The 27555-nt window shown below is 42.6% G+C and overlaps 1 protein-coding gene across 1 annotated transcript in view; it reads right to left on the reverse strand.

Annotated features, from left to right (window-relative positions):
* Pik3cb (phosphatidylinositol-4,5-bisphosphate 3-kinase catalytic subunit beta) overlaps positions 1-27555 on the reverse strand; it is a 103408-nt gene that overhangs the window by 3869 nt on the left and 71984 nt on the right. Inside the window, exons 12-22 of the mRNA XM_005071997.4 lie at positions 24546-24596; positions 21839-22027; positions 21001-21122; positions 18987-19130; positions 17734-17833; positions 13266-13444; positions 12166-12275; positions 10755-10833; positions 4168-4335; positions 2239-2362; positions 158-303 (exon numbers count right to left, since the gene is read on the reverse strand). Coding sequence (XP_005072054.1) covers positions 158-303; positions 2239-2362; positions 4168-4335; positions 10755-10833; positions 12166-12275; positions 13266-13444; positions 17734-17833; positions 18987-19130; positions 21001-21122; positions 21839-22027; positions 24546-24596 — 1412 coding nt within the window. The remainder of the gene's footprint in view (positions 1-157; positions 304-2238; positions 2363-4167; positions 4336-10754; positions 10834-12165; positions 12276-13265; positions 13445-17733; positions 17834-18986; positions 19131-21000; positions 21123-21838; positions 22028-24545; positions 24597-27555) is intronic.

The following is a 27555-nucleotide window of genomic DNA, read 5'->3' on the forward strand; positions in this document are numbered from 1 at the left end:
TGCTACTATGATTCCCCCTTTGCAAGACCCCAAACCATGAGCCAAAATAAGTCCTTTCTCCTTCAGGTTGCTCTTGTTGGGGCATTTTATCATGCCAACCGGAAAGTAAGGAAGAGTTAGGAAATGTGGCAGCTGGTGACACAAGGGTGATACTCACCTGCCAAACTTTTCTGTATTTCCTGTTTTTCCTTGTTGAATCACATGAATGAAGTCATAAGTAAGAATAAAAGGTACTCGCTCTCTTTTAATGCCGAATTTAGATTTGAAATTCCCAAGAATATGTCCAAAATCTATGTGGAAGAGCTGTAAAACAAATGGGAGTGAGTCTCTGATATTTCTGTTTGGTATGACTTCTGTAGTGTTAAGCCTCAATTTAATAGATCACCCTACCTGAGCTAGATCCCTGATCACACCAACACAGGACCCAATGTACGCCACATGGGGTGCTTAGCATCTCTGGTCTCTACCAACTATATGTTTAGTGCCCCCACCAACTCATCCCTACTTAAAAAAGCTGGAACTATCACAGCAAATGACAAGCATTTTCTGGTGTAGACTGGTTTTGGTGGTTGATTATCCTTTTCCTGGCAGCCTCCCGAGAAAAGATGCAAAGAAAGCAAAACATGCTCAGAAGGCCATGGGGGGAGGACTGAGAAGTTGGAGCCAGCCTAGTGAGAGCTCACTTGAAAAACAAAACACAGAAACAGTGCTGATGCGGTCCAGCTCTTGAGACCTTCTATGTCTGAAAATGCCTATCTCTGGGCCAGATGTGGTAGCACATGGGAGGGAGGCAGATGATATCTGTGCATCTGAGATCAATTTAGCCTATACATTATGAGTTCCAGGACAACCAAGGCTGCATAGTAAGACCCCGTCTTAAAAAAAAAGATTCTATTCTAAGGCTGGTGAGACGGCTCAGTGGGTGTAGGAACTTGTTACTAAGCCTGATGACCTGAGCTTGATTCCCCACAAATGAACACAGATATAAAAATAAATGTAATTTAAAGAGTCTATCCCATCTTATACTTGATTGCATGCTTACTGTTCAAGGTTAGAACCATCTATCCCCCAAGTTACAAAGGCTGACTTTTTATGGTCTCAGGAAGTTTCTAGCACAGCTATTGAGGAGATCCAAAAGGCACTGGCCACAGTCCCAGGACCCACATGTGGGAAGGGAGCTGACTCCACCTCCATAGATGTGCAGTGGCACACGGGTCACTGAGCCATCTTACTTGCTATGCCTGTGCACGATACAAAAACCTTTACAAATAATACCTAGTTTATAAATAATTGAGGAAAACAGTTTGTTTGAAATTAGAACACCTCATCTGGCTTCCCTGGCTATCTTAGAAAGATACCACCTGCATTTCTCCCAACCCCTACAACAATAAAGTTTGATGTTCTAAAAGTTAAAAAAACAAAACAATATCAGGACTGTAGAGATGGCTCAGTGATAGGAGCGCTGGCTGCGCTTGCAGAGGGAAGTGCCCGGGTTCGGACTCCAGCACCCACATGGAGGCGCACACTCTGTGTAACTCCAGTCTTAGGGAAGCTAGCGCCTTCTGCTCACTTCCACAGGAACGAGACATGCACATGGCACACAAACACATGGCAGGCAAAGCACCCATACACAAACTAAATTAAAAAAGAGAAAGAAAAATGACCCAGGATGGTTCATCTTGGTTTTATTCTTTTTTTATAGCTTTTTAAAAAGATTTTATTTTATTTATATTGAGTGCTTTGCCTACATCTATGTACATGTACCACAAGTATGCCTGGTGCCTACAGAACCAGAAGGTGTCAGATCTCCTGAAACTGGAGTTACAGACAGTTGTGAGTCACCATGTGGGTGCTGGGAACCAAACCTGGGTCCTCTGGAAGAGCAGCCAGAGCTCTTAACAGCACTGCCACCTCACACGTCACCAACCAGTTATTTTCTTCAATTTTTCACTTACTTATTTTGAGACAGGGTCTCAAATAAGCAAGTCTCCTGCCCCAATCTCCTGAATGCTCTCATTATAGGTACACGCCACCACACCAGGCCCAAATACAAATTCTTGTAAAGAAAGAACAGGTCCCTTTTAAATAATAGCAATTGCTAAAGGTTTAAATAAAAGCTTATTGCCCAATTCTAAATAAATGATCATATAAAGCATATGGTATCTGAAGCAGAGTCGGTAGGATGAAGGACAAAAACACAGCGTTACCTAAGCCCGTGGCCTCTGCAGTGCAGCTTACCTGGCCAGTTTTTTTCACCATGATGTTGTCACTATGCCTGTCACCAATGCCAAGGACATAAGAAGCTACACAGTAGCCAGCACAGGACAGAGTGAACTCCTCAATTGCTCGGTCCAGGTCATCCCTGGGGACAGACACAGAAGCAATGGGTGAGACCTCCTGCAAGGGGACAAGACCTACCCCGTGCTGCTCTTGATTACATACTCAAGTCACATACCCGGCCAAAGCTGGATGAGCAGAAGGTGAAGGAAAGGCAGGGAGTCAGGCTGCTTCTAACACCGCCTCCCTGGGATTCAGCCATTTAAGTCCTGGAAGTCCTGTTCCAGTCGGGCTTAAGCTTACAGGAATGGTACTGTAAGAGGCCACCGTGGCTTTGTTTCATCATCCTGGGGCCTGGGAATATTTTTTTTTTACCAGCTTTTGTTTTGGTTTTTAGCTTTTTGAAGACAAGTAAGCCCTATAAGCCAGACTGGAACAAAAAAGTCATCATGGAGCTTGCCTGACCTTGAACCCATGGCAGTTCTCTCCCTCCTCAGACTCCTAAGTGCTGGGATCATAGGAGGAAGCCACTGCAGTCAGGGAGGCCTCACATTAGAATCCAGGTCAAGCACTGCCATTCTCACCATGCTGGTCAGTGACCTCAATCAGAAGCTAGGGTACAGACCCTGTGGGGAAGGCTGTAAGACTGAGACTGATTTGATTCTCATGTGAAAGTCCCTGGACAATGTAAATGATAACATTTAAGTCTGATTATAATTTAAGTTTTTAGCCAAAATTACTTGCAAAGCACTTTTCTTCACATTAAATATTTCCTAGAATAGTGATGTTGTCCATCACCTAACCCATAAATAAACTTCTTACTCTTGCAGCGTTATTGAAGTGGGACCCTGTGGCTACTTAGCTCCAGATGACCCTGGATTTTGAGTCTTCTGCCTCTATTTCGTAAATGATGAGGCATGTGGCACTCAGTGACTGTGCTCCTAGGCATCAAACTCAGGGCTCTCTGCAAATATTAGGAAAGTACCCCACCAACTGATCTATATCCCCAGCCCAGGAACAAAACTTTAAAGATTATTCTTTTAGCTTAAAGAGATCACAGACCATACAAATTCATTTACTTCAATCATAAAATTAACCTATTTGATTGGAAAGACGGTTTCTTGGGTAAGAGCATTTGCTGCTCTGAATTTGGGTCCCAGCACCCACATTAGGTGGTTCACAATCACCTGTAACTCCAGCTCTAGGGCCTCTGAAACCCTCCTCTGGACTCTGTGGGGACGTACCTACACACAGACACACATGTATACTTAGTTAGAAATCACAATAAGGCTGGCAGTGAGAGCATACACCTTGATCCCAGCACTTTAGAGAGGCAGAGGCAGGAGGATCTCTGTAGTCAACATGGTGAGCTCAAGGGCAGCTAGGACTAGAGACACCCAACCCCCGCCTCCACACACAATCCCCCCCCCAAAAAACCAAAAAAATCTTTAAAAAAAATAACCTATTAGATACCTAAGTTCATATAGTCACGTATAAGTTGATGTTATAAACAACACCATCAATCCACTATCTTAAAAATACTTACACTCTAACATACTGGAGAGCTTTTAAATTTTGAGATAAAGTAGAAGTTTTGAGATTTTAATAAGGGGGTTAGAGAGATGGCTCAGAGGTTAAGAACACTGTCTGCGTTTCTAAAGTTCAATTCCCAGCAACCACATGGTAGCTCACAACCATCTGTAATGAAATCTGGTGCCCTCTTCTGGTGCATAAGCATGCATGCAGGCAGAACACTGTATACAAGATTTTAATAAGGCCCACGAGGCATTCCGTCTTGACTGAGGCAATAAACAATGCAAACATTTCCTCTGTCTGGCCACTATTGTCTGATTGAGTGTCTGTGTAAAGAAATGATGCTGACACACTCACCCAGAATTGTACTCCTTAAGCCAGTTCAGGAGTGCGTCTTTGTTGAAGGCTGCTGTGGCAGCCACGTTGCTACTGTTCAGCTGAATATCAGCGATTGTCTCAGAGGTGCTCACCACCTCAATGAGGCCAGAGCGATCTCCTGTTGCTAAGCAGCCATAGGGAAGCATCCTGGGAGGGAAAAATAGACAGAAGAGACCATGTTTTCCATGGGAGTAAACATTAATTTTGTAAGTCTTTCCTTTGACTTATAAGATTTTTATTATTGATAGTCTTGTCATTTCTCAGTAACACCATATGGAAAATAGAAGTTCTACCTTCTGCTAGAGAAAACATGGGCCAACAGATGGAGTGATCCAACTAACGCATCATTTCCTATATAACTACACTTGTGAAATGTTAGATTTGCTGCACTGATGGACAGAAGCACATTAGATACACAAGGAGTTATACCCTTTTACTCTAAATCTACGGAACCAGGATCATTTTTTATGATGTAACGGCATCTTTGTTAAGGCAGCTTCACTCTCCAAGTATTCACCTTACAGTCATCCTTCACTCTCCTCATAGCCAACATTTAGTTTACCAGACTTAAACTGATTCAGATCCAGGAATGTTAATTCTACAACTTTAGGCTGAGGCAGGTTTGGAAGTTCAAAGTCATCCTGGGATATGAAGTGAGGGAGAAGGAACGAGAGGAGGAAGGCAGAGGGGTCATAGAAGGGAGGAGTGTGGGAAGGAAGCAGAGGAATCTTAGTAATTCTGCATCCCTACCTGCAAACACCCCAGTCCAAGTCACTACCAACCTTCACCTCAGAATTCCCAACAGTTTCTTAGCTGGGCTTCCTGTTTTCCCTGGGAGCAAGACCTACTTCCTCTGGCAAAAGTTCTATATGACACCCTAGCCCGCCTGCCCAACCAACCAACCAACCAACCAACCAACCAACCAACCAACCAACCAACCAAAGGACAGAATGTATGGGTTCACCAACCAACCAAAGGACAGAATGTATGGGTTCAGTAAATGGTTGGGTGCAGCTATGCGGCACACGTTCTACCAGATGTCAGACATGATTCAGAAATAAGCAGTCCCTATTCTCACTAAGCTTCTGAAGCACAAGGAACAATGTGAGTGTGGTTGCTATGAGGGGATGCCCTGGCAGGAGCCCAGAAACACCTCTTCGGATGGGGCAGGGGAGATGATGGCTCAGCTGTTAGAAGCACCTGCTACTCTTACGGAGGATGCAAGTTCAGCTCCCAGCACCCACATCAGACAGTTCACAACAACCTGTAATGCCAGTTCCTGGAAGATCTGATGCCCTCTACTGGCCTCTGACAGCACCTACACTCACATGCACAGACCCAAATACATTTAATTAAATATTTTAAAACATTTAGAAAGATCTCTATAAGATAAAGAGATGGCTCAGTGGGTGAAAATGCTTGCTATGCAATCATGAGGTCCTCAGTTCAGAACTCTTAACGCCTACATAAACAGCTGGGTATGGTGGGGAGACAAGGCTGGGGGAGCTGATGGGGCTTGCTGGCCAACAACCTAGTTCCAGGTTCAGTGAGATTCTCTTTCAAAGGAACAAGGTAGAGAGTGACAGAGCTGGACACTTGATTTCCCCCTGGCTCTGTACATGCTCCTCCTGCATTCCCTTTCCAGAGAGTTGATGACTTGTCTGAGCTACACAGGAAAATCAAGGCCAACCTGAGGAACTTAAACAAGTCCTATACTTAAACAGATCTCTGGAAGAGGGAGGATGAGAAGGCTTCAGGACAAGGCTACGCAGAACACAAAGCAAAGTGAGGGAAAGATCTGACATGTTGGAAAGATGGCCTGGGGTCCTACAGGTCACGTGAGGATTAGAGAGACAAGAGAAAACAGTGCATGTGGATGTATACCAATCAGATAAAAGGCCAGAGCTGTGCTAGTTTCTAAAATTACTTCCAAAAAGCAATTCAGTTATTGTATATTCCTTTGAATGAGAGTAGCATTGCCGAATTACATTCTGGCAGACTAAACCTTTATTATTAATTTACTTCTCTTTCTTAAGAAGAGAACTAAGGAGCATCAAATATCTTACTAGGGCCTGGCAGCCCATTGTGACACAACCCATGCAAAGCAAACACTTTTGGGTTAAAGTGCACTCTCTTGCTTTCCTGTACCCCCTTACATCCCACTTACAGCCCAAACTGGGCACAAGTCCAACAACTTCCTCTTCAAAAGCAAGCAATGATGAAAGCAATCAGTGACTTAAGGATGGAACATTCACAATGGGAAGGAAAAAACATCCTCATCTGAAAGACACTTTGACAGGAGTCATGCTGGGGGCAAACTTTTGGAACCCTCCCTAATCATCGCGTGGAGGCCTCCCCTGCCCTGAATGCCTACCGGCTTTATAAGGGACATGACAACCCTTCTAAGGTTCACCTTCCTTTCTCGCACTCTCTGACCTGAGAACAATGTTACCTTCATGGGAAAACAGGATTTTAGAATGAGACAAACTGCACTGGAGAGAGGAAGGAAGCAGTCCTTTATCCCTGCTTTACCGCACTGCTCAGGCCAGGGCAGCACCTCAGTCCACTGGCGAATGTCACAGCACACACTCAGTCCACTGGCGAATGTCACAGCACACACTCAGTCCACTGGCGAGTGTCACAGCGCACACTCAGTCCACTGGCGAATGTCACAGCACACACTCAGTCCACTGGCGAGTGTCACAGCGCACACCCTCCTTACCTAGCATCTGCACTGCTCACACATGCTTCCTCCACCCAGGCCCTGCCAATACCAACGGCATTGAATATCTTACATGTAACTTGTAGAGTCTCTTGTAAGTGAGAAAACTGTCAGTAGAGTCAGGTGCTGCACACCTTCAATCCCAGCACTCCTGAGGCAGAGGCAGGTGGACGACTGTGAGTTTGAGGCCAGCCTGGTCTACAGAGCAACTTCTAGGACAGCCACAGTTACATAATGGAGAGTTCCTGTCCCCCTTGCCTACTGCAAAAAAAAAAAATTCCTTCAGTAAAACTTAGATGTATTATGTATAAGTAAATAAAGAAACTACTAAATTTTTTTTATTTGACCTGTAGCACAGGAACAAGTGATACAGAGGACTGTCGAGTCTACTGAAAGTCACACGGATTTGAGGTTGACAACTTTTCAGTTGACAGGAAAAGCTAACTGACTACTAATTGTTAAGCAAAAGATATGGTGTTTCACCTTATTTATGCCTTACAGATGTTCTGCTTTTGACATGAAGGATACCAGAGTATCATGAGCCATCCGAGAAAATTTAAATGAGCCTAAGTATTTTCGTTAAAGGAAGCACGGCATTGTTACTAGAATAGTAACATATAGGAGGTACTCAAAAATTTGAGATCCAAGAGTGCATGCTGCACGACCCAGTTTAACCTGAACAGCTGCTCAAAAGAAAAACAAACACACCAGGCACGAGAGCACAGATATTTATAGAAACAGTAGAGAAGCTTTGGTGAGAGAGAGGAGTTTGAAAGAACTCAAAGCTCTACACTTTAAAAGAATGGGGTCAGAGGACAAAATGCCACTAACATCCTACTGCACAGGAACTGAGCACACATGCAGCTCTCCCACACATGGATGCCTCCCTTTATCTGAGGTTACAATGACAATCGTGACGCTAAATGCAAGCTACCTTTGGATGGAATGGACAAAACCAAAGCACAGACGACAAAACTGGCTTGGAGTTTTCAACTAGGCTGATGGGACTAAGACTTAAGCAGCTAGTCTTCAGCTCAGGTTTTGTAACTCAGAAAGGCCCATAGTCTCTGATAACGACAGGAAGAACAAAGGAGTCACCAAGTCAGAGTTTGGAGTTTCTTTTGCTATAGGATCTCTGTGGTTTGAATGAGAGTGGACCCCATAGGCTCACGCTTGAATACTTGGTCCCCATTTGGAGAACTGTTTGGGAAGGAATAGGAGGTGTGTCACTGGGGGCGGGCTTTGAGGTTTCAAAAGACTCCTGCCATTCCCAGTTAGTATGTTCTCTCTGCTTCCTGTTTGCTGTTCCAGGTGAGAGCTTTCAACCATTATGGCTATGCCTTAGTGCCACAATCACTAACTCAAACCCTCTGAAACCGAATGCCCAATTAAATGCTTTCTTCTACAAATGGCCTTGGTCATGGATCCAAGCAATAAAATCATTTTCCTGTAGTTTCTTTTAATATGGGAGAAGTCAGTAAACTTTTAGGATGGACTAGAGACTTTTAAGCACTGCAGGGTTACTCTGCTGTTGGGATATATAAGCAGCTACAGACAGCTATGTAAGGAAAGGACTGTGTGTCATTAAGATTTTATTTACCAGGTTAGGTAGCCTATGTGGCAGTTCACAAGCAGAGGCTCATTTACTGCAGTTTTAATAATGACTGTTGACTGGTCTGAATGAAGAAATAAATAGCTACAGCTTCAGTGAGGCACACGTTGGTGTCTGGGGGTGGGGGTGTTGCCAGAGAAGACTGTCTGATAGGGAGGGAGGATGTGCCCTGCATGTGGGCAGCAGCATCCCACCCACTGTGGTCCAGGGGGGCGGGAGGGAGGGAGGGAGGGGGAGAGGGGGAGAGAGAGAGAGAGAGAGAGAGAGAGAGAGAGAGAGAGAGAGAGAGAGAGAGAGAGAGAGAGAGAGAGAGAACAGAACCTGCCACTCCTTTGTTCTCTGAGTTCTCACCTGCAAAGACAAAGACATGAATAAGCAGCCTCTGCCTTCCAAGTCCGGAAGCTGGTCTTGCCCCAGTGAGTTCTCTCCACAATGGTGGGACATCCTCTGAACTATGAACCCCAAACCTTCCTTCCCTGGAGCTGCTCCATGTCAATATACTCTGATGTGATGTGTGTTTCTGTGTCTCTCCTTCCATCGTGGCATTTGGGCACTGAACTCAGCAGCTGAGCTTGTGCGGAAAGCTTTTACCCACTGAACTATCTCACTGGCCCCTAGGCTGCTTCTTGGTAGGAATGTGGTCACAACAACAACAACAAAAGCCACACACTCAGCCTCTATCTGTGATGTATTCCTTCTGAGTGGTTAAGGGGAAAAAGCTATCATTTACACACAACAGTGTTTTTAAGTAATCAGAAATTCACAAGTTAAAGGTAGGTGCCTCCACTGCCCGGTTTTAATTTTGTCTTACTTTTAAATACTTTTTATTTTTTGTCTTTTTGCCCTATATGTCCTTTGTGTGTGTTTATGGCTTCTAGTTTAGTGTTTTCACGTTATTCCTGAGTGTGAGAACAAGTGGGTCTATTTCTTGTGCCTTCTTTTGTAGATCTTTTCCTTCTGTTTGTTTGTTTTGTCCAATTCTGACATGTTTGTTTTATGTTACTATATTTTATTTTACTAGTATTCCTTAGAAACCTGCTTGTTTTCTAATGATAGATAAAAAGGGGGTAGGTCTGGATGGACAGTGAGGTAAGGAGGAACTAAGAGGAGTAGAGGCAGGAGAAACTTTAATTATGTGAGGGGAAAATTATTTTCAATGAAAAAGAAAAAACACAGATCTGTCTTATTATAATCACAGCTCTGTCTTATTATAATCGTAAGCCCATGAAAAGAAAAAAAATCACACTAGATTGTTTTAACTTAACAGAACCAGAAAAGTATATTCTAGAAGGATCTAGAAACAAAGATTCTGCCTTTAAAATACAAACAAGATGGCAGATGAGATACTTTCAGTGGATTGCTGCGAAACCTGAGGTTTGACTCCCAGGATCCACAGAAGAAAGAAGCTCAACTCTCAAATGCTATCCCCGACCTCCTCAGGTGTCCCCATGGTGCATATATGCGCACGTGTGCATAGACACAAATGCTTACCAAAAGAGAACACAAAGCTGGCAATTAGGCTTTTTGAATACCATCATATTTTGGCAAACAAAGACATATTTCCACGCTGCTTTCTCACTTGATAGGACAGTAAAATAACAGAAAGACATCAATGTAGAGACTTGACAATCCTGTATCTAAAATGGGCACTATTTAATATACTTTTATTTATTTATTTGTTTGTTTGTTTTAAATTACTACTGTGTTGATTTTTCTCACATGTTAAAAAAGAGTAACTCAACCTTATGGAGCTGTGAGGTAGAAATAATCTACATGAAGCTAACAAAGTGCCTTTGCCAGTCAATGCATAGCAACAATTATAAATCTTTCTATAAAAGAGTTCAACAGGGTGCAAAGACACATGGCTGGAATCCCAGCACTTTGGACACTGAGGCAGGATAATGAATTCAAGTCTCTCTAGCCTGTAGAGCAAGTTCAATACCACCCTGAGCCATATAAGGGACCCGCTCTCTAAACGAAAGCCACCAACCTTGAAACTGGAACCTGGAACCTGACTCTGGATGCCTGTTCAGGTTATTAAAGTCCAAATCTACCCTTTTCTGGAATCTCAAGCACATGTAGTGGAGTATGATGATATTCAAATAGGGTAACGGTTAGAAAGCACATTGTAAAAGGCTGTACTAACTATTATTACAAACATAATTAAAAGGGAAGGGAAGGGCTCAACAGGAGGAAAACACACGAAATAAGCAAATGTACTGGAGCACTCACCGAAGGTCCAAACCCGCCTCTTTCCAGAGCAGATCCATCAGGCGTAGCATCTGCAGCGTCAGCATGTCCTGCCGCAAATCTACGGGAAATGCCCGCTCAGTTACATGCACTTGCCTTCTTGTGACCACTCCCCCCACCCCACTTGCTAGCTCAACCTTAGGCATTCAGTCAGAGTCACTAAACACATTGCCAAGCACTGTACTTTCCCCACAATTTTAATCTTGCCTATACTCATTGCAACATACAGGCTAGGTGATCAGAATTTCCCCGTATGGTTTAGGAATCAAGTTTTCAACTGTTTCCCATGTGTGAAAATACCATGAAAGTATATTTCTGCATAGATCATAGCATTGTTAACTTCTCCTGCCTTTAAGGTTTCACAGAAAATTCTTAGGAATCATACAAGTAAGTCAGTACATTAGGAGTCCAGAAAACTGTAACAGTTGAATTTATTTATCATGTTCATGAGTGCTTCTAGTCTCAACATTCATGAGATCGAAAATTTGAAGTCAGCCTCGGCTACATAGTGAGATCTTGGGCCAAAATAATATAAGTTATGTCAGCCTGACATGACAACACACAACTGTAATCCCAGTACTTGGAGGTGGGGAAGGTAGGGAACATCAGAGTTCAAGCTACACAATGAGTTCAAGGCCAACCTGGTTACATAAAATTGTCTTTCTTCTTCTCCTGGTTTCCCAAAGAGTACTTCTGAACAAAATAATGTGTAATAACAAGTTATACTACTTGTATAGTCTAGTGGAGTAAAATATTTAGCAATACATCATGAGGGTGGGATATGCTGATTCATGTAATCCCAACACTGGAAAGGCTGAGGATCACAGGTTTGAGGTCAGTCTTTGTACAGAGTGAGACACTATCTCAAGGCACATGAACCACTCTGAGTAAGTTCTATTAAGAAGTTGCAAGCATGTATAAATAAGTTATTTCTTGCGAATCCTTTAAGGACTCTGGTACAGGGATGTTATAGCTTCATGAGATGAAAACCCTAAAGCTTATCAATTACAGGGCTTGTGGTCATATGGCTTACAAGTCATGGCTGCCTTGGGCTGGTGCAATTACTTCAGAGGCATTTCCTTATAAAGTCTGGGTCATGAGCTCAATCCAAACATAAAACTCTGGCAATGACTTCAAAGTTGCTATCACTGGAACAGGATGCACGAATATATACTGAGATATCCTCACTTTTTACAAGCTTTTCATCAAAAGATTTATTATTTGTATTTTATAGGGAAACATAGGAAGGCTTATGAGGTAACCGATTAAACTATAGAAGTGATTTCTCGGCAGAAAGGAGGGGATCCCAGGGGATGCTGTGCTGACCTCGTGAGCACTGGCACTGGCCTTTTGGCTGCTATCACACTGACACACACACCTTCCCAGGACTCACCGTCACCGTTTTTAAAGATCACTCCAACTGAGTCCTCTCCAAAAGCTCTGTTGTTATAGACCAACCACAAGGGCTTCATCTTAGAGTCCATGTATTTGCACTTTTCAACACTGAAATCAGCAAAGGGGGAATCAAACACTTCAGCGTAAGAATGTACAAGATTGCAAAGGAGCCCTGAGGTATGGGGCTCACAATTGCCACCTATAATTCTTTCAGAGTCTACAGAAGTCATATCAGAATGAGAACCTTTTCTGGGTACATCTCAAGCCCTGATATCACAATGAGGGATCGATTCTAGTACTGTTGTTGACACAAAGTATATTTTCCACTTCTGTGTGAATGAAAAGATGGCAAATAGTTTAGAGATTAATTTAAACCTCAGCTTAAAATAGGAGATCAGGAGATAATGTGTCATGGTTTCCAACATTTTGCTCATACAGGATTTTCAATTCTTAAGAACTGGTACTATAGCCAGGAATGGGGGCACATGCCTGTGTTACCTGCACTCAGCAGGCAGGAGGATTATGTGTTCAAAGCCAGCCTGGGCTCATAAAGAGTTTGAAGCTAGCCTGGGTTATATAAGGTCCTGTTTCAAAACTAACAGAGCTGGAAAGATGGCTCAGTGGTTAAGAGCATATACTGCTCTTGGAGAGGACCAGAGTTCAGTTCCTAGCACCCAAGTTAGGTAGCTTGCAACAGCAGCTTATGACAGCCTGTAAATCAAGCTCCAGGGCATCCGATCCATGCCTCTGGCCACTGTGAACACTGCATTCCTGTGCACAAGCCCCCCTGCCCCGCCCCATAGTAAAATAATATTTTTTAAAAAGCTACCTTATGTATGTTCTGATATACAACTAAAATTATATATAATTGAAAGAAATTAATTTACAATATTACTAATCTCACAGATAAATCTAGCTCTACAGCCTCGTGAATACAAACACAGCCTTTGAAGACTTCATGCTTCCCTTCCTTGGTTATACTTGACCTCCCTGGGCTACCAGGCAGCCCCGCCAGTTCCCCAGCACAGTGACTCCGACAGCTTTTCTGCATTGCTATGTGCACAGGCTGCTCACTGTGGAGCAGAGACAGTCACTTACTAGAGCTCTGAGAGGATGACACATGGGTTCAGCGGTGACTGCAGGTCAGAAAGGGCCTCCCGGTAAGCATTCTGTTTTAAGCACGTGTGCATGGCCTCCTTTCCTTTCGCTCTGTTAAGTTTCATTGCATTCAATTTGATTAAGCTATTTAAAGTTTTTAACTTATTGAGTGCTTCAACCTGAAAAATAATGTATTAAAAATAATATATCATACAGTCACATTTATCAGTAGCTCTAACCAAACACACATGCACAATCAGATAAAGTAAAAACCCTGCATATAAGGTTTTTACACACATTATATTACTACCAAATAACAATCAAGGTATCACTTTTAAGCCCTTTATTAAATGGTATCTTAAAATTTGAGAACAGTAACCAGGCAGGCATAGACTGGGTATTTGCAGACAGGTGTGAAAGTGTTTTCAACTCTACAGTTCACTGAGTAATGAAATCCAAAACACATCCTCCATCTGGACTACACCACAGCATGGGGAATCTGTACAGAAGTAACCTGCTGTTCCCAGTATTGAAACCTTATGCCTACTTCCATGTCCGTGTCTTTTTTGTTTTAAACATAGCCTTTTATGTAGCCCAGGCTGCTCAGCCTCTTTAGGGCTGGAATTATGGATATGTGCTACTGTGCCTGGCAATACCTATCATCACGTGTCTGGAATCTCAGCCTGTTTCTTTTCACTGCCAAGACCACAAGAGCAGATTATGATGCAAGGTATTTGTTATCCAAGACAAAACTGCTTGCCTTTAAGCTTGGTGCAGCGGTGTACACTTTTAATCCCAGCACTTGGGGGTTGAGGTGGAGGCAGAGACAGCCTGATATCTGAGTTCGAGATTAGCATGGTCTGCAGTCAGGGCTACACAGAGAAGCTCTGTGCCCACTCACCAAATTGCTTTTATTTTTAAGATTTTTTATTCTCTTTTTTAAAAAGGTTTATTTATTTATTTATATTATATTATGTATATAGTGCTCTGTCTGCATGTGTGCTTGCAGTCCAGAAGAGGGCACCAGATCTCACTGCAGATGGCTGTGAACGATCATGTGGTTGCTGGGAATTGAACTCAGGACCCCTGGAAGACCAGCTATGTTCTTAAACACTGAGCCTTCTCTCCAGCCCTTGTTTTATTCTTATTAAGTGTGCATATGTGCATGTGCTGAGTATATGGATATGTACCATGTGTATGGTAGTGAAGCCAGAAGGGGGTGCTGCCAGATTCCCTGGAACTGAAATTACAGGTGGTTCTGAGCCACTGACATGGGTGCTGGGAGCTGAACCTGGGTCCTCTATAAGAACAACTGAGTCATCTGTCTAGTCCTAGAATCTGGGATAACTTTGGCTATCAAAACTTAAGTCAAACAAACAAACACCCTGTACTTGTAGTACAGCAAAGGCCAACTAGATCAAAACCATTATTCGTAAAAGCCACTTTAGCCAAGCATGGCAGTGCATGCCTTTAATTACTGTGTATATGGTGGGGCTGGTGGGGTATGGTTAAGGCAGAGGGATCTCTGTGAGTTCAAGGTTAGCCTAATCTACATAGTGAGTTTCAGGTCAGCCAGGGATACAGTGAGACCACGTTTCAATCAATCAAACAAGGAAACAAATAAACACCCACTTCAGCTAGTTCTGGCCGTGAACACCTATGATCCCAGCACTTGGGAAGCAGAGGCAGGAGAACAGCCACAAGTGTGACACTAGTCTGGTTTACATAGCAAGTTTCTAGCAAGTTCATGAGAACACAATAACCATAGTCGATCATAAAACAGAAGGAACATTTACATGTCATTAAAACTAGAAACAACAAACAGTAACAAACATATATAAAGAAAAACATAAAATATGAGGCAAATATAATACACACTGGTTTGAAATCACATTATCAGGAAAGTCATTTTGTATCATGTTTTCATTTTAAAACTTTGAACTTTGTTTCCACGCAAGAAACATGAAGACTATGTATGGATGTGGATGTAGTTTCCTACATGTAGGAAATGAGAAAGCAGTTTTTCAAAGATAAGCTGAGGCCTTGCTCATAGAGAAAATTAACATGTTCTATGTAGCTTGAAGATAAATCAAGATGGCTGGTGCTTGCCAAGTTAGCCATCTGTCAAAACCACAGACACTACACTTTTCAATGTTTTCAGGAGTTGTTCCAACACTGGCAACAAGGAAACCAGATGAAAACTGGTCTATGAAAAGAGAACTTTTTGAACTCTTTCAAATTAGAATTTCTTTCATGTTGCACAATTGGTAATTGTTATGCCCCATTGATAATTGTGCTGATATTCAATTTCTGGAATAGTATCCTAAAAGGCTGTAAGCCAAAAAATACTTTTAAGTATTTCAACAATTGTGATTTTACAACTTTATAGTGATAACAAGAATACCACAGTGGGCTGGCAAAATAGCTTAGCATGTAAGAGTTCGTACTGCCAAGCCTGAAGATCTGAGTTCAATTCCCAGGACTAACTGAAAGGAGAGAACAACTTCAACAAGCCATCCTGACTTCCACATGCCATGTAGCAAGCCCACACCCCCACCCATCTTGGAAAGGGTACAAAGTCTTTCTCTTATAATTCATCAGTCAAGAAAAACAGTTATGGCTGGGCCTGGTGGCACAGGCCTGTAATCCCTTTTACTCAGGAGGCCAGCCTGGGTACCTCAGTGAGACTGTCTCAAAATACACTTAAAAAAGAAATAGGAAAATGGGGGTGGGCTTGATGTTTAATTGTGCTTAGTTCCCCCAAATCACACTGCACAGCTCTAGAGTATCTGATGCCATCTTCCAGCCTCTGTGAGCATCCTTACCTGTGCGACCATGCACGCACCCCCCCCCACACACACAAATATAAAGGAAAAAGGAGTATGAGACTGTAGCTTAGCAGTAGAGGGCATGCCTATGACACAAGAGGACTTGGGATCAGGACAGAGGGGGTTAGAGGAGGTTGATATTCTCGTACAGATTTAAAGAGGAAGATGAGGCTGTGCAGGGGAAGAGAGGTAAAAAGGGGTGGGGGGAATTAAGGGCCCAATGTAGAGGGTGAATGGAGTAAGGGTGAAAAGATGTTCAAACAAGGATGGTCATCATGAATACTGGGTTCTGAATTGCCAAGGATTAAATGTTGTGAATAAATGTTAGCGATTATTAACACACCCAGTGACCTTTGCAAAAGCCTATGGAAGTTTCTCTAGCAAGGCAAAAGAGCTAGGAATGGTGGCACATTCTTGTAATCTCAGCATTTGGGGGAGGGGATTGAGGCAGCCTGGGTTTTACACACATACTGGTGAACTATCAGGAGCATAATAAAGCAGCATATTTTTAAAAAGTATAAACAGTATGACTCTTGGCATAGGGAAATTAACTTACAGCAATATCAGCAATACCTCTGGACTGCAAGAACATATCATAGTTTTAAGCATGAACATATAGCTCAAAAAGATAAGGAGGATTATGAATTACAGAAACCAAAATACCTGTGAGCTTATACCTCAATAATTTCAATTTAAAAGACATGATGATTTACATGTATCACAAATACTATACTTGAGCAAAATCTTCTAAAGCATAAATATATTTACTAAAAAGAGTAACTGAGGGACATGAAAAACCAGAGTCAAAAGATCAAAAGACTGTCTCCCTCTGGCTGGAAAAATGGCTCAGAGGTTAAGAGCACTGACTGCTCTTCCAGGGTACCCAGGTTCTATTCCCAACACCCATATGGCAGCTCACAACTGTCTGTAATTCTAATTCTAGGGAACTGGACACCCATGGCAAAACACCAATACACATTAAATAAAAATAAGTAAAAAAAAAAAAAAAGACATGGCTGGGCGGTGGTGACGCACGCCTTTAATCCCAGCACTTGGGAGGCAGAGGCAGGCGTATCTCTGTGAGTTCGAGGCCAGGCTGGACTGACAGCCTCCAATACAATACAGAAAAACCCTGTCTCGTAAAAACAAAAACACAAAAAACAAAAAAAGACAGCCTCCCTCATATCCATCATGAAACATGAACAGACCATTAAAATTCAAGGCATCCTATTAATGTAGAAAATATGAGAAATCCTGGCTGTGTCCCATTTCATATATATTTAATTTTAAGCTTGCTGACACTTCCTATATGACAGATTTTTCTAAAAGCACATGCTAAAGGCTGGGAAGTAGCTCAGTGGTAGACTATCAAGTACAAAGCCTTGAGTCTGATCTCCAGCAGAGCATAAATTAGACACAGAACCATGTGCCATGGATCCCAGCACTCAAAAGGCTGTGCAGTGGATCTCCTGACCATGACCTTCCTCACTAGATAGTGAGCTCGAGGCCAGCCTGGGCTTCATGAGACTCAATTCTTTCCCACAATGTATTGATCAGGTTAAGGGACGGACAGGGCAATGAAATCGAATTTGACAAACTGATGGCTGTGTGTTAAACTGAAATGATAGAAATGCCCATACCTGCTTGGAAAGCACTTTCATGTGCCCTACACTTCCTCGACAGTATGCTTCTAGGATGACACCAAACTGTACGGACACGGCGGGAATATGCACTTCTGACCTGCAGAAAGCCAATATTCAATTGGTTTGTTTGTCAAACACTTCAGACCATGGAAAGATCACTGCCTTCTTTATTCTACTGTGAAATACTGATTCCAGCCAGGCCGGGAGCTGTTCTCCCAACCCTACTAGTAAGGTGCTAATAGCCCAATCTGTTAAGTAGTAGTAGAACTCAGAAGTTATAAGTGTTTAGTAGTTTAGTAGTTAATTCTTAAACTGAAGAAAACCAGCATTTCCACATTTTATTTGATTTGCCTTATGAAGGGGAAAAGAAATGTTAACTTAGGAATGTAGAAAAACATGAGACAGAAAAAGAAGTCCATTTGACTGGGGTCAGTAAAACCAGTATCTCAATTAGCCATTATCCAGTTTTCTCCTCGCTTCCTGCTGCTGAGTGTACATCTTCTGGCCCTGGTTCTATTTTCTCACTTAAAGAATGGTGAAAAGCTGGGCAGTGGTGGCACCTTGACTTGTTTCAGTAATAGTAGTGATTACAATAGAATCCACAAACTGGAGCTAGAGGAAGGGCTCAGGGGTGAAGAGCACTGGCTGCTCTTCCAGAGGACCCGGGTTACATTCCCGGAACTCACACGGAAGCTCACAACTGTCTATTAACTCCAGCTCTAGGGTATCCAATGCCCTCTTATGGCCACTGCAAGGACCAGGCATACAAGTATGTCTATACGTGCAGGCAAAGCACCCACACATTATGCACAAGCTTCTTAGAGGAATATATATATCAGCACATAGCTAACATATATTAAGACAATGAGCTTATTTTTAAATGAGAGTACATGAAGTTGGAAGGGAAAAGTGATTGGGAGACAGAGGAGGAATTGGAAGGGAGGAAATAGGCGTGGATTTGATCAAAACACATATGCAAGTGTATTAAATATTTAAAAAAGAAAATTAGTTTGCTAGAAAATATTACAATATATCAGTTGCTAATTTTAGTTAAAAATTCAGAGAAGATTATTGTGTCAAATGACAAAGGTGTAGTTTGGGCTTGAGAAAAGAAGACACCAAAACAGTGTACATGTTATTGATGGACTGTAACCCACAAAACCTCTCACGGTCCCATTGAATGTCTGACATCACACTGAATTAGGTATTGAAGCACACGGAGGTCTCAGGCTGAAACATGAAAGACTTACCTAAGATGCCAAAACAGAAACTGCCCAATCCTCCGGTTATTAAGTGCTCTTTCTAATAAGAATCTAGACAGGGCACAATCAAGAAAAGGCTCATATTTCAAAACTTGCACCAACTGTAAAAGATACTGAGAGAGTTCTTCATCACTGAAAGAAACAAAAAGAGAGAGAGAGAAATTCAGCCACCTGTGCCAGAGAAAGAGCCCTGCCTACCAAACTCACGTGTTAACTGATTACAACACATGGCTTGTGCGGACCAGGCTTGTCACGTGTTTGCACTCACTGTAACATGCTGGAATACTGACCAAAAGATACAGATTTCAGATGCAGGGAGGGGGTGAGCGGCAAAGAGCAGATGCATGGGGCATTCTTATCAACCCGACTAAGTTGATACAATGTATAATCAGTCAAGAATCAAGAGGGGGGACCCGCTCCCAAATGGCTACTTTAACATAATTCTTTATTTCTATTGAGTGTGAGACACGGATATGGCATGTGTGCCACAGTGTTCACATGGGGGTCAGGACAAGGTGGAGTAAACTCTCTCATTCTCCCTCGACACGGGTTCCAGGGGTCACTCAGGACATCAGGCTTCTTACTGCGTCACAGCGTCACTTCTGGAGCTACCCCACAGGCCCTGAGCACAACTCTGATCTTGCTAACAAATACACTTTGTATTTCGCCAAACTAGTATTTTTAAAATGAAAGCTTTAATGATTTGTTTTTTCTTTGCTATCACGTAATTTTAAGTAATTCATTCTTCCATGTCAGTAAATAACTGAAACCTAACATCAAATAGACAAGAAATGAGTGTACCTTTAGGCAGGGATTATAATGACTTCACTTCATAATATATTATTAATAAAGGGACTGAGTTTACTGTGGCTGGTGGCCACTGGCATCACAGGCAAGTCCAGCAGTTCTGAAGGTCAGACTACACGGGCCTCTCACTGTCCTCGGTAGCTGAGGTGAGACTGGGGCCAAACCACAGCATTAAATGAGAAACAAAATCCCAGAGCACTAACATTTACCAGAGGGAGGTGTCAGAATCAGCCACATGGGGCAACATATCATTTCAGCATCTCCCTCCAAGATCAAACACTTAACCCAGAGCACACAGTGTCTCTCATCAGGCCTCTAGTGCAAAGGCAGGAAGACAAAGCAACTGGGGTTTCATCTTTGCAATCACCCATCCAACAATCTTAACTGATCAGTTAATTAATTATGAAGACCCTGCCCACTTATAAAAACCGATAGCTAGTATAAAAAAACAGAACTATAAGCGGGATAGTGGTGTGCATGCCTTTAATTCTAGCACTCAGGAGGCAGAGGCTAGCCTGGGCTACAGAGTAAGTTCTGGGACAGTCAGGACTATACAGAGTTCCAGAAAATCAATAATAATAATAATAATAATAATAACAACAACAACAAGTAAAATAAACAATAAAGAAACACCCACAAGCAGAAGTATAAAATAGAAGGTTCTTTTATATGTCTGATTTTGCTTCTCAAACCACTACTAGAGAGTGTACATAGTTTCTTCTCCTACCAAACTATTTAAAACAGATCTAAAACAAGACGAGACCACAGCTAGGACTCGGGGCAGGAGTATCAGTCTGAAATGGAGAACTAGCTAGTCTGTGCTACACAGTGAGTTCACGGGCAGCCTGTGAGATTCTTCCTGAAAATAAATATGCCTCTGTCATAAAATATGAGCCCATTTTATTTGGGGTAATTAGTAGACTACTGTAAAGGAAAGAGGCAACACAGTTATGGCTGCTCACTTTCGAAAAGCTGGCCTCTGGGCTGGGTGAGTATTCGGAATCTAAGGTTTCAAGAGTCTCTGCTGCATTAAAGGGAAGAGTGGCTGACTGTACCTGAACTGTGCCCACAGAGCCAGCAGGGGGCACTATGATTAGAGCCCATATGGCCTGGCCACCATACATTCAAGGAGCCACCACCCTGTCTTACCCACCCAGTAATTCCTTGCCCCAGGATGGTCTCATAAAAGAGATACCTCATTTGTCGCAGGCAACCAACAGCATATTCCCGGACATACTGGTCTGGATAGTTGAAATCCAGGAGCTCCAGGGCTTCCCTGGGCGGCAGTTTGGGCCAAATCTGCAGGAGTGCCTGAAGCTGTTTAAAATTAAAGCCAGGTCAGAATTGTGGTAGACAAAAGTAACGTATCTTTCTTGGCATAAGGAAACAGAGATGAGTCAAAAGAAAGGAAAATGTTAATTACTGATGCCTCAAACATTCCTGCAGATGCAAACAAAGGTTGTTTTTGTTTCTGAAACATGTTATACATACATTTAAAAGGTTACTATGTGCTTAATGAACAGAGTAAGACGCTGCAGATGTGGACTCTACAACCATTGGCCATCCCATCATTTAAGGACAGTAGGAGGAGGAGGAGGAGGAGAAGGAGGACGAGGACGAGGAGGAGAAGGAGGAGGAGGAGGAAAGGTAAAACTGTCTGTAGTTCCAGAGGATCTGACACCTTCACACCAATGCACATAAAATAAATAGGAAAACAGCTGGGCAGTAGTGGCCCATGCCTTCAATCCCAGTATTTGGGAGGCAGAGAATGGCAGATCTCTGACTTTGAAGCCTACAGAGTTAGTTCCAGGACAACTGGGTCTATACAGAGAAATTCTGTCTTTAAACAACAAAAGAAAATAAAAGCATATAGAAAATTTATGCAACAACTGGAAATAACCAAGTGGAAAGACACATTACACAAAAGCAACGAGAGTTACAGAAATGAACTTTCTGTTATTTGGGGGAAAGAAAGAGGGGGGAGTAGGGGAGGGAGGATAAGGAGAGGGAGGGAGGGAAGAATTTTCTGTTACCTGAGCAACATCTTCAAGCTTATTCCACTTGATTGACAGGAGTAGTTTCGGCAGTGACTGTGGGAAATTCTCTCGGCAGTCTTGCCGCAGAGTCCAAATAAGATCCATTTCATTCTCACACAGCTGAGACAGGGGGTCTCTGTCCAAGATTTCTTTCAGTACAGCAAGAAATTTTTTTCCACCTCGACTCTTAAGAAAGTAAAATACTCATTATAGAATTTAACTGTGCAAAGCAAGCAACCACTTAGCAAATTTATAGGCACTGAATTTATAATTGTAGGCCTTACCAGTAAAATACAAATTCTGTGTAAAGATTAAAGTGAATCCTTTTATAAAGTTTGCATTGCTCAATTTCTAAGCTACATATAAAGAAAGGGTCTCCTGTTTTTTGTTTTCAAATCCAAGTGCAAACACTAGATGGCACTATTGCTTTTAGGTTAAATATATCATAGTTAAATATATCTTAGAAATTCACTATTATTTGAGTGGACTTTCTTCTTTAAGACCCTGCACGCGCACATACACATGCGCACACAAGCACACACACACACATGCCCACGCATGCCACCACGTGGGTCCTGAGCCATTTCATCACCTCTGATTTCTATCAACCCCCTCCCCGCCCCACCTCCATGTGGACAAGATAACACAAACATAAAAAGAGTAAAAGTTGTAAATAAAGACCTTCTCGACTTGTGCCTTGACTTAGAAGCATAAAAATTTCTATAAAGTGGGAGCTCTTTATAGTGGGAACAAGAATAGAAAATCCTCTGTATTTTAGAATGCTAATTCAGTACTAGAGCACTGGCCCGTATGCACAGGGCCCTGGATTTGATCTTAACCCAACAAAAATAAGGAAAAGTTGAATTTCACCAGTGATGGTGTAAATGCAGCAGAAGGATTCAAAGTACAAGTCAACATAGAGTGATCCTGTTCAGAAGCAGCAACAAAACCAAAACTCCTGCCACATGTGTATGGTACAGCTGCAATCCCAGCACTTAGGAGACAGAGGCAGGAGATTCAAGGCATCTTCAGCTACAAAGTGAGTCTGAGGCCAATCTGTCTAAAAATGAACATCAAATTGACACGAACCTAACAGGGATGCTTCAGTGAGAGAATGAAGGTATGACTAGGGATGGGGTCTTCAGGCTCAAACAGTGCGATGCCAGGCACAGCTCTAGGGAGCTGAGCTCAGATTCGAGGAGGAGGAGGAAGCAGCTAGGGAAATTAGGGTGGGGAGACTAAAGGTTTCTGCCTGAGGAGGGAAGAGGGCCTCTGGCCATGTTGAGACAGGAATTATGTCAGCGTGAGGAGTAAAAGTGTTCGCCCCTGGGAGCTACCTGGTCCCAGAATGCCTGGGAACCTTCACATGTAGTAGACTTCATCCTGAAGGCTCATTACTTACTGTGAACAGGCAGGCAACCAGAGTTTAAAACTTAAGAATAGAGAAACCAAGATCCACACAACCAAGGAAACACTCCCTAAAGAGCAAGTAGCAGTAATAGCAGTAGCAGTAGCAGCAGCAGTAGTTCCACGTAAGAGCCATTGAGCTGAGAAGGTAGCTCAACTAAGGCGGTGGGACGCCTGCTGTGCAAGCACAAAGGCCTGGACTCTGACCCCCAGCACCTGTGTGAAAGCCACCCATAGCGTGCGTGCGTACGTGTGTGCGTGTGTAAAATCCCATTCATGGAGAAGTCAGAGCCAGTGGCTTCTGGAAGCTTGCTAGTCAGTCTAGACACCATCTCAGAGACTGGTCTCTGTAGGAAGCAATGAAATTTATATGCAATCTGTCCACTTTGTTCTATGGAAGAATGCCCTAACTGAAGAAGCTTAAAATCTGTAACTTAGTAACGAAGAAGGAATATTAGACTGAGGCTCAGTGTTTGGTTTGTTTGCTGTTCTTTGTTCTGGTACCAGCCAAAGATGACCTGGTCTTTCTGCCTCTACTTCCCAAATGCTAGATGACAGGCATGCACTGTCATGCAAGGCCTCAACAGTCACACACTTTACTCCTAACATGAAGGCTGAGGCAGGATGACTGAGCATTCAAGACTAGTCTGGAGCACAGTTAGACTATTTAAACAAAGCCCCTCGTCCCTTTTACTTTCCTTAATACTAGCATATCTTACTCTCAGCCAAAACCACGCCAGTCTCCTAAGAGATCATGCTGTCCAGCCCCACTTAAGGTCTAGCTATGTGTCCAGGGTCTAGCCCAGGATGTATAAGCAGAATATAATAACAATAGCCTTAGAATCAATTGTTATATGGACGCTTCTGTTGTCTGTAATGTAGAAACACAGGAAGCTGGAACAGGAACAGTAAATCATAAAACAGAAATGACATATTCAACTTGGCAGAGTTCTCAGGGAGAACCACAGGTCTCCCACTGTAAAACTAGTCCCTTTTACACTGGCTTTGTTATGTGAAAGAACATGGTCTCTTAAGTTAACTAAATGATACTAAGATAGTACTGGAAATCTATGAGATGACTAGCATCTACTGTGGGCCAATAACCCTGAACTTGTTCAGAAAAGGGTTTACCACTCGCATACGAGTCACAAAAACAAACCTACATGTAGCCAGCAATGGGATGTGAGACTGCTTTGGAATTATGTCTCCCATACATTCATTACAACAGATGAGGGATGGTCCCTCATACTGCACATAACTGCGCAGCAAGAAGGGCCAGATGACGTTTGATACTTACTGACACATTAGCACTGTCACCGCTGGCAATCTCAGCTGCCTTCTCAATGATCTGTTTCAAAAATCATAATAAAAAGGTTAAATTTTGGCTTTGATATCTGTAACATTTTCAATGTTAACAGCTATTTTATACTTGGATTGGGAGACTGCACACACTTTACACTTCTACCCCTTATAAATGGAAACAAATTTTAAAAATGAAACAACAAAACCCATTATTTCCCAAAGTGCTTCAAACTCTTGACAACAGAGAAATGATGGTGTCACTGCAGAGATTGCAGAGAGAGGGCGCTCTCAGACTGTTTCTGGATAAAGTAAGAGTCACTAAAGCAAGGGACTAGAGTAATGGCTCAGTGGTTACATGTACTTGCTGCTATAATTCCAAAATACCTGACTTGGTTCCCAGAACCCACATGGTGGCTCACAATCATCTGTATTCACAGTTTTCAGGGGATCTGAGACTGCAAATATATGGTATACAAATATATATGTGTAGGCAAACACTACACATAAAATAAAAATAATCTAAAATAGGTAAGCCTTATCATTACATTTGGTTTTTCAAAATCAACAGCTATCAGGGGCTGAGGTGTATGTAGTTCAAGGTAATGCATTTGCCTAGCATGCGAGGGAGGGGGACAGCAAGTGTGAGACCGGTCTGGGCTACACAGCAGGGATGCGCGGAGAAAAGGGAACTAAAACACAGATGCTAAAGTGGAAGTCTAGGCTTGGTGGAGGTATAGCTCAGTGGTAGAAGGTTTCTTAACGTCTGGGAGTGACCCTCAGCACTGCCATTAAAAATGTGGCGGCAACGGCATTGTGGAAGCTGAGAAGTATCTTTACCTACGTTATCATGTGTTAAGTGTGGTGATTCGCAGTCTATCCCAAAGGGTGTTTTCTAAGATCAGGTAAGAGTATAGTCACTAAAGTTAAGCAATAGTCATAAAATTGACTCGTAAGACAAAACTGATGGCAGGCAGTAGTACTGAGTAACAACACAGCACCTTGGGAGATTTTTCTCTTTTACATTTCTGTGACTTATTTTGTGATCATTACAAAAAATTCAGAGGCAGAAGGGCAGATCAAGGCCTGCCAAGCAACTTTGCAGGACCTTGATGAAAAAGAAAGTTTAAATGGAGGCCATGGTGAGGCACTGACTGTGCCATGGAGGACCTGCCCAGCACACTTGAGGAACCACCTCTCGCCCCAGAGAAAAAGAACCAAAATCTCCAGAACTCTCCATGTGTAGTGGCTCAAACTTACAACCACAGTACTCAGGATGCTGAGGCAGGGGAACTAAAAAGACTACATAAGAATGACAGCAGCAGCCGGGCAGTGGTGGCACACGCCTTTAACCCCAGCACTCGGGAGGCAGAGGCAGGTGGATCTCTGTGAGTTCGAGGCCAGGCTGGACGACAGCCTCCAAAACAATACAGAGAAACCCTATCTCGTAAAACCAAAAAAGAATGACAGCAGCAATGGTGAAATTACATAGTTAAAGAAATTTGACTTCTCTAAAATAGATAAATGCAAAAGTATTTGCATAGTATGTTAGATCTGAAAAATGCCTTAAGCAGCATCTAATTTGATCCCCCAATAAACTGTAAATGATCAGTGGACACACACGATAGCGCTAACAGTCGCTAGGGAAAAGCCTATGGAATGTAGCACATAGAACAGTGGCTTGTGGATCACAAATTCTTATTCTTATTCTCAGGATACCCACAGGTGCCCCAGAAATGTAACAGATGAATCAAAATGTAGTTTTTTTCCCCTACTCGGTGTGTATTAAAATGGAAAGTTCCTAACATACTCAGCAATTGGTTTAAAAAGCACAACTTTCAATTTGGCTTTAAATGACCAATCAGAATAGTGCTTTAATCCTATGTTTAAATTCATTTAACTTGCAGTGCTGGCGTTGGACCCAGGCCCCTGCACGTGCTGGGAGAACTCTACCACTGAGTTGCATCCATGGCTCTTTGTTTGTTTGTTTTTTCATGTTTTTGAGAAAGAGCCACTTTATATGTAACCCAGGATGACTTGCAATCCTCCTGCCTCAGTGTCACACTGCTGGATTACAGGTGTGAGGCACCACACTGGGCAGAAAAAACGTTCTTAAAGACCTTGTACTGAGAAACTGGCTCTTGGGGATTCAATTCACTTAAAGTACAAATAAAGAAAGCAACGTTGAATTACATAATTAAGATTCACAATACTCTAGAAGCCATCTCTGGGATTGAGTATATAGCTTCCTAATATAAAGAGTTCTGCTTAGCAACCCCCCACCCCCCACACACACGTACTGACAGCTCCAACATATACAAGTATCCTTTATACAAGTCTGGTAATATCTATATTAAAACTATCTGAGTTTGTAAGTGGGCTAATGTAGATATTATTTAGTACTTTAAAGGTAGCCTTTTTTCATTTGGATTAAGAAATTTCTTGTGTATGTTTTGGGGATTTGCCCCAATATTTCTGTATTACAACAATACCAGTCATACTTAAAAAGAAATGTCAAACCTAAAAATCAAAACCTATTAGAGGGGGTTGGAGAGATGGCTCAGTGGTTAGGAACACTTGTTGCTCTTCCCGAGGACCCAGGTTCTGTTCCCAGAAACCTACATGGTGTCTCACAACAGTCTGTAACACCAGTTTCAGGGCATCTGATGCCCTCTTCTGACCTCCTTGAGTACCAAGCACACGCATAATGCACATTCATATGTACAAGCAAAATACTCATACACATAAGACAAAAACAAAATATGAATCAAAAGACATTAGAAAGGGCTAGGGGTGCCACTTGGTGGTTAAGGGTGTGCCTCAAAACTTGGGTCCAACTTCCAGAGGGGGTGGGAGAGGGAAAAAAACATGAGAACTGGGCTTTCTTAGTGTACAAATCATTTCAGTCCTGTTTTCAGGCTCCACCAAACAGTCGCCCTTCAGAGGCACAACTTGCACACTAAGGATGTATTTTGAAATGGAAATCCTTGCTACAGAGTCTACAGTCA

This window comes from Mesocricetus auratus, unplaced genomic scaffold (genome assembly GCF_017639785.1).
Source record: "Mesocricetus auratus isolate SY011 unplaced genomic scaffold, BCM_Maur_2.0 Super-Scaffold_100691, whole genome shotgun sequence".
Lineage (NCBI taxonomy): Eukaryota > Metazoa > Chordata > Mammalia > Rodentia > Cricetidae > Mesocricetus > Mesocricetus auratus.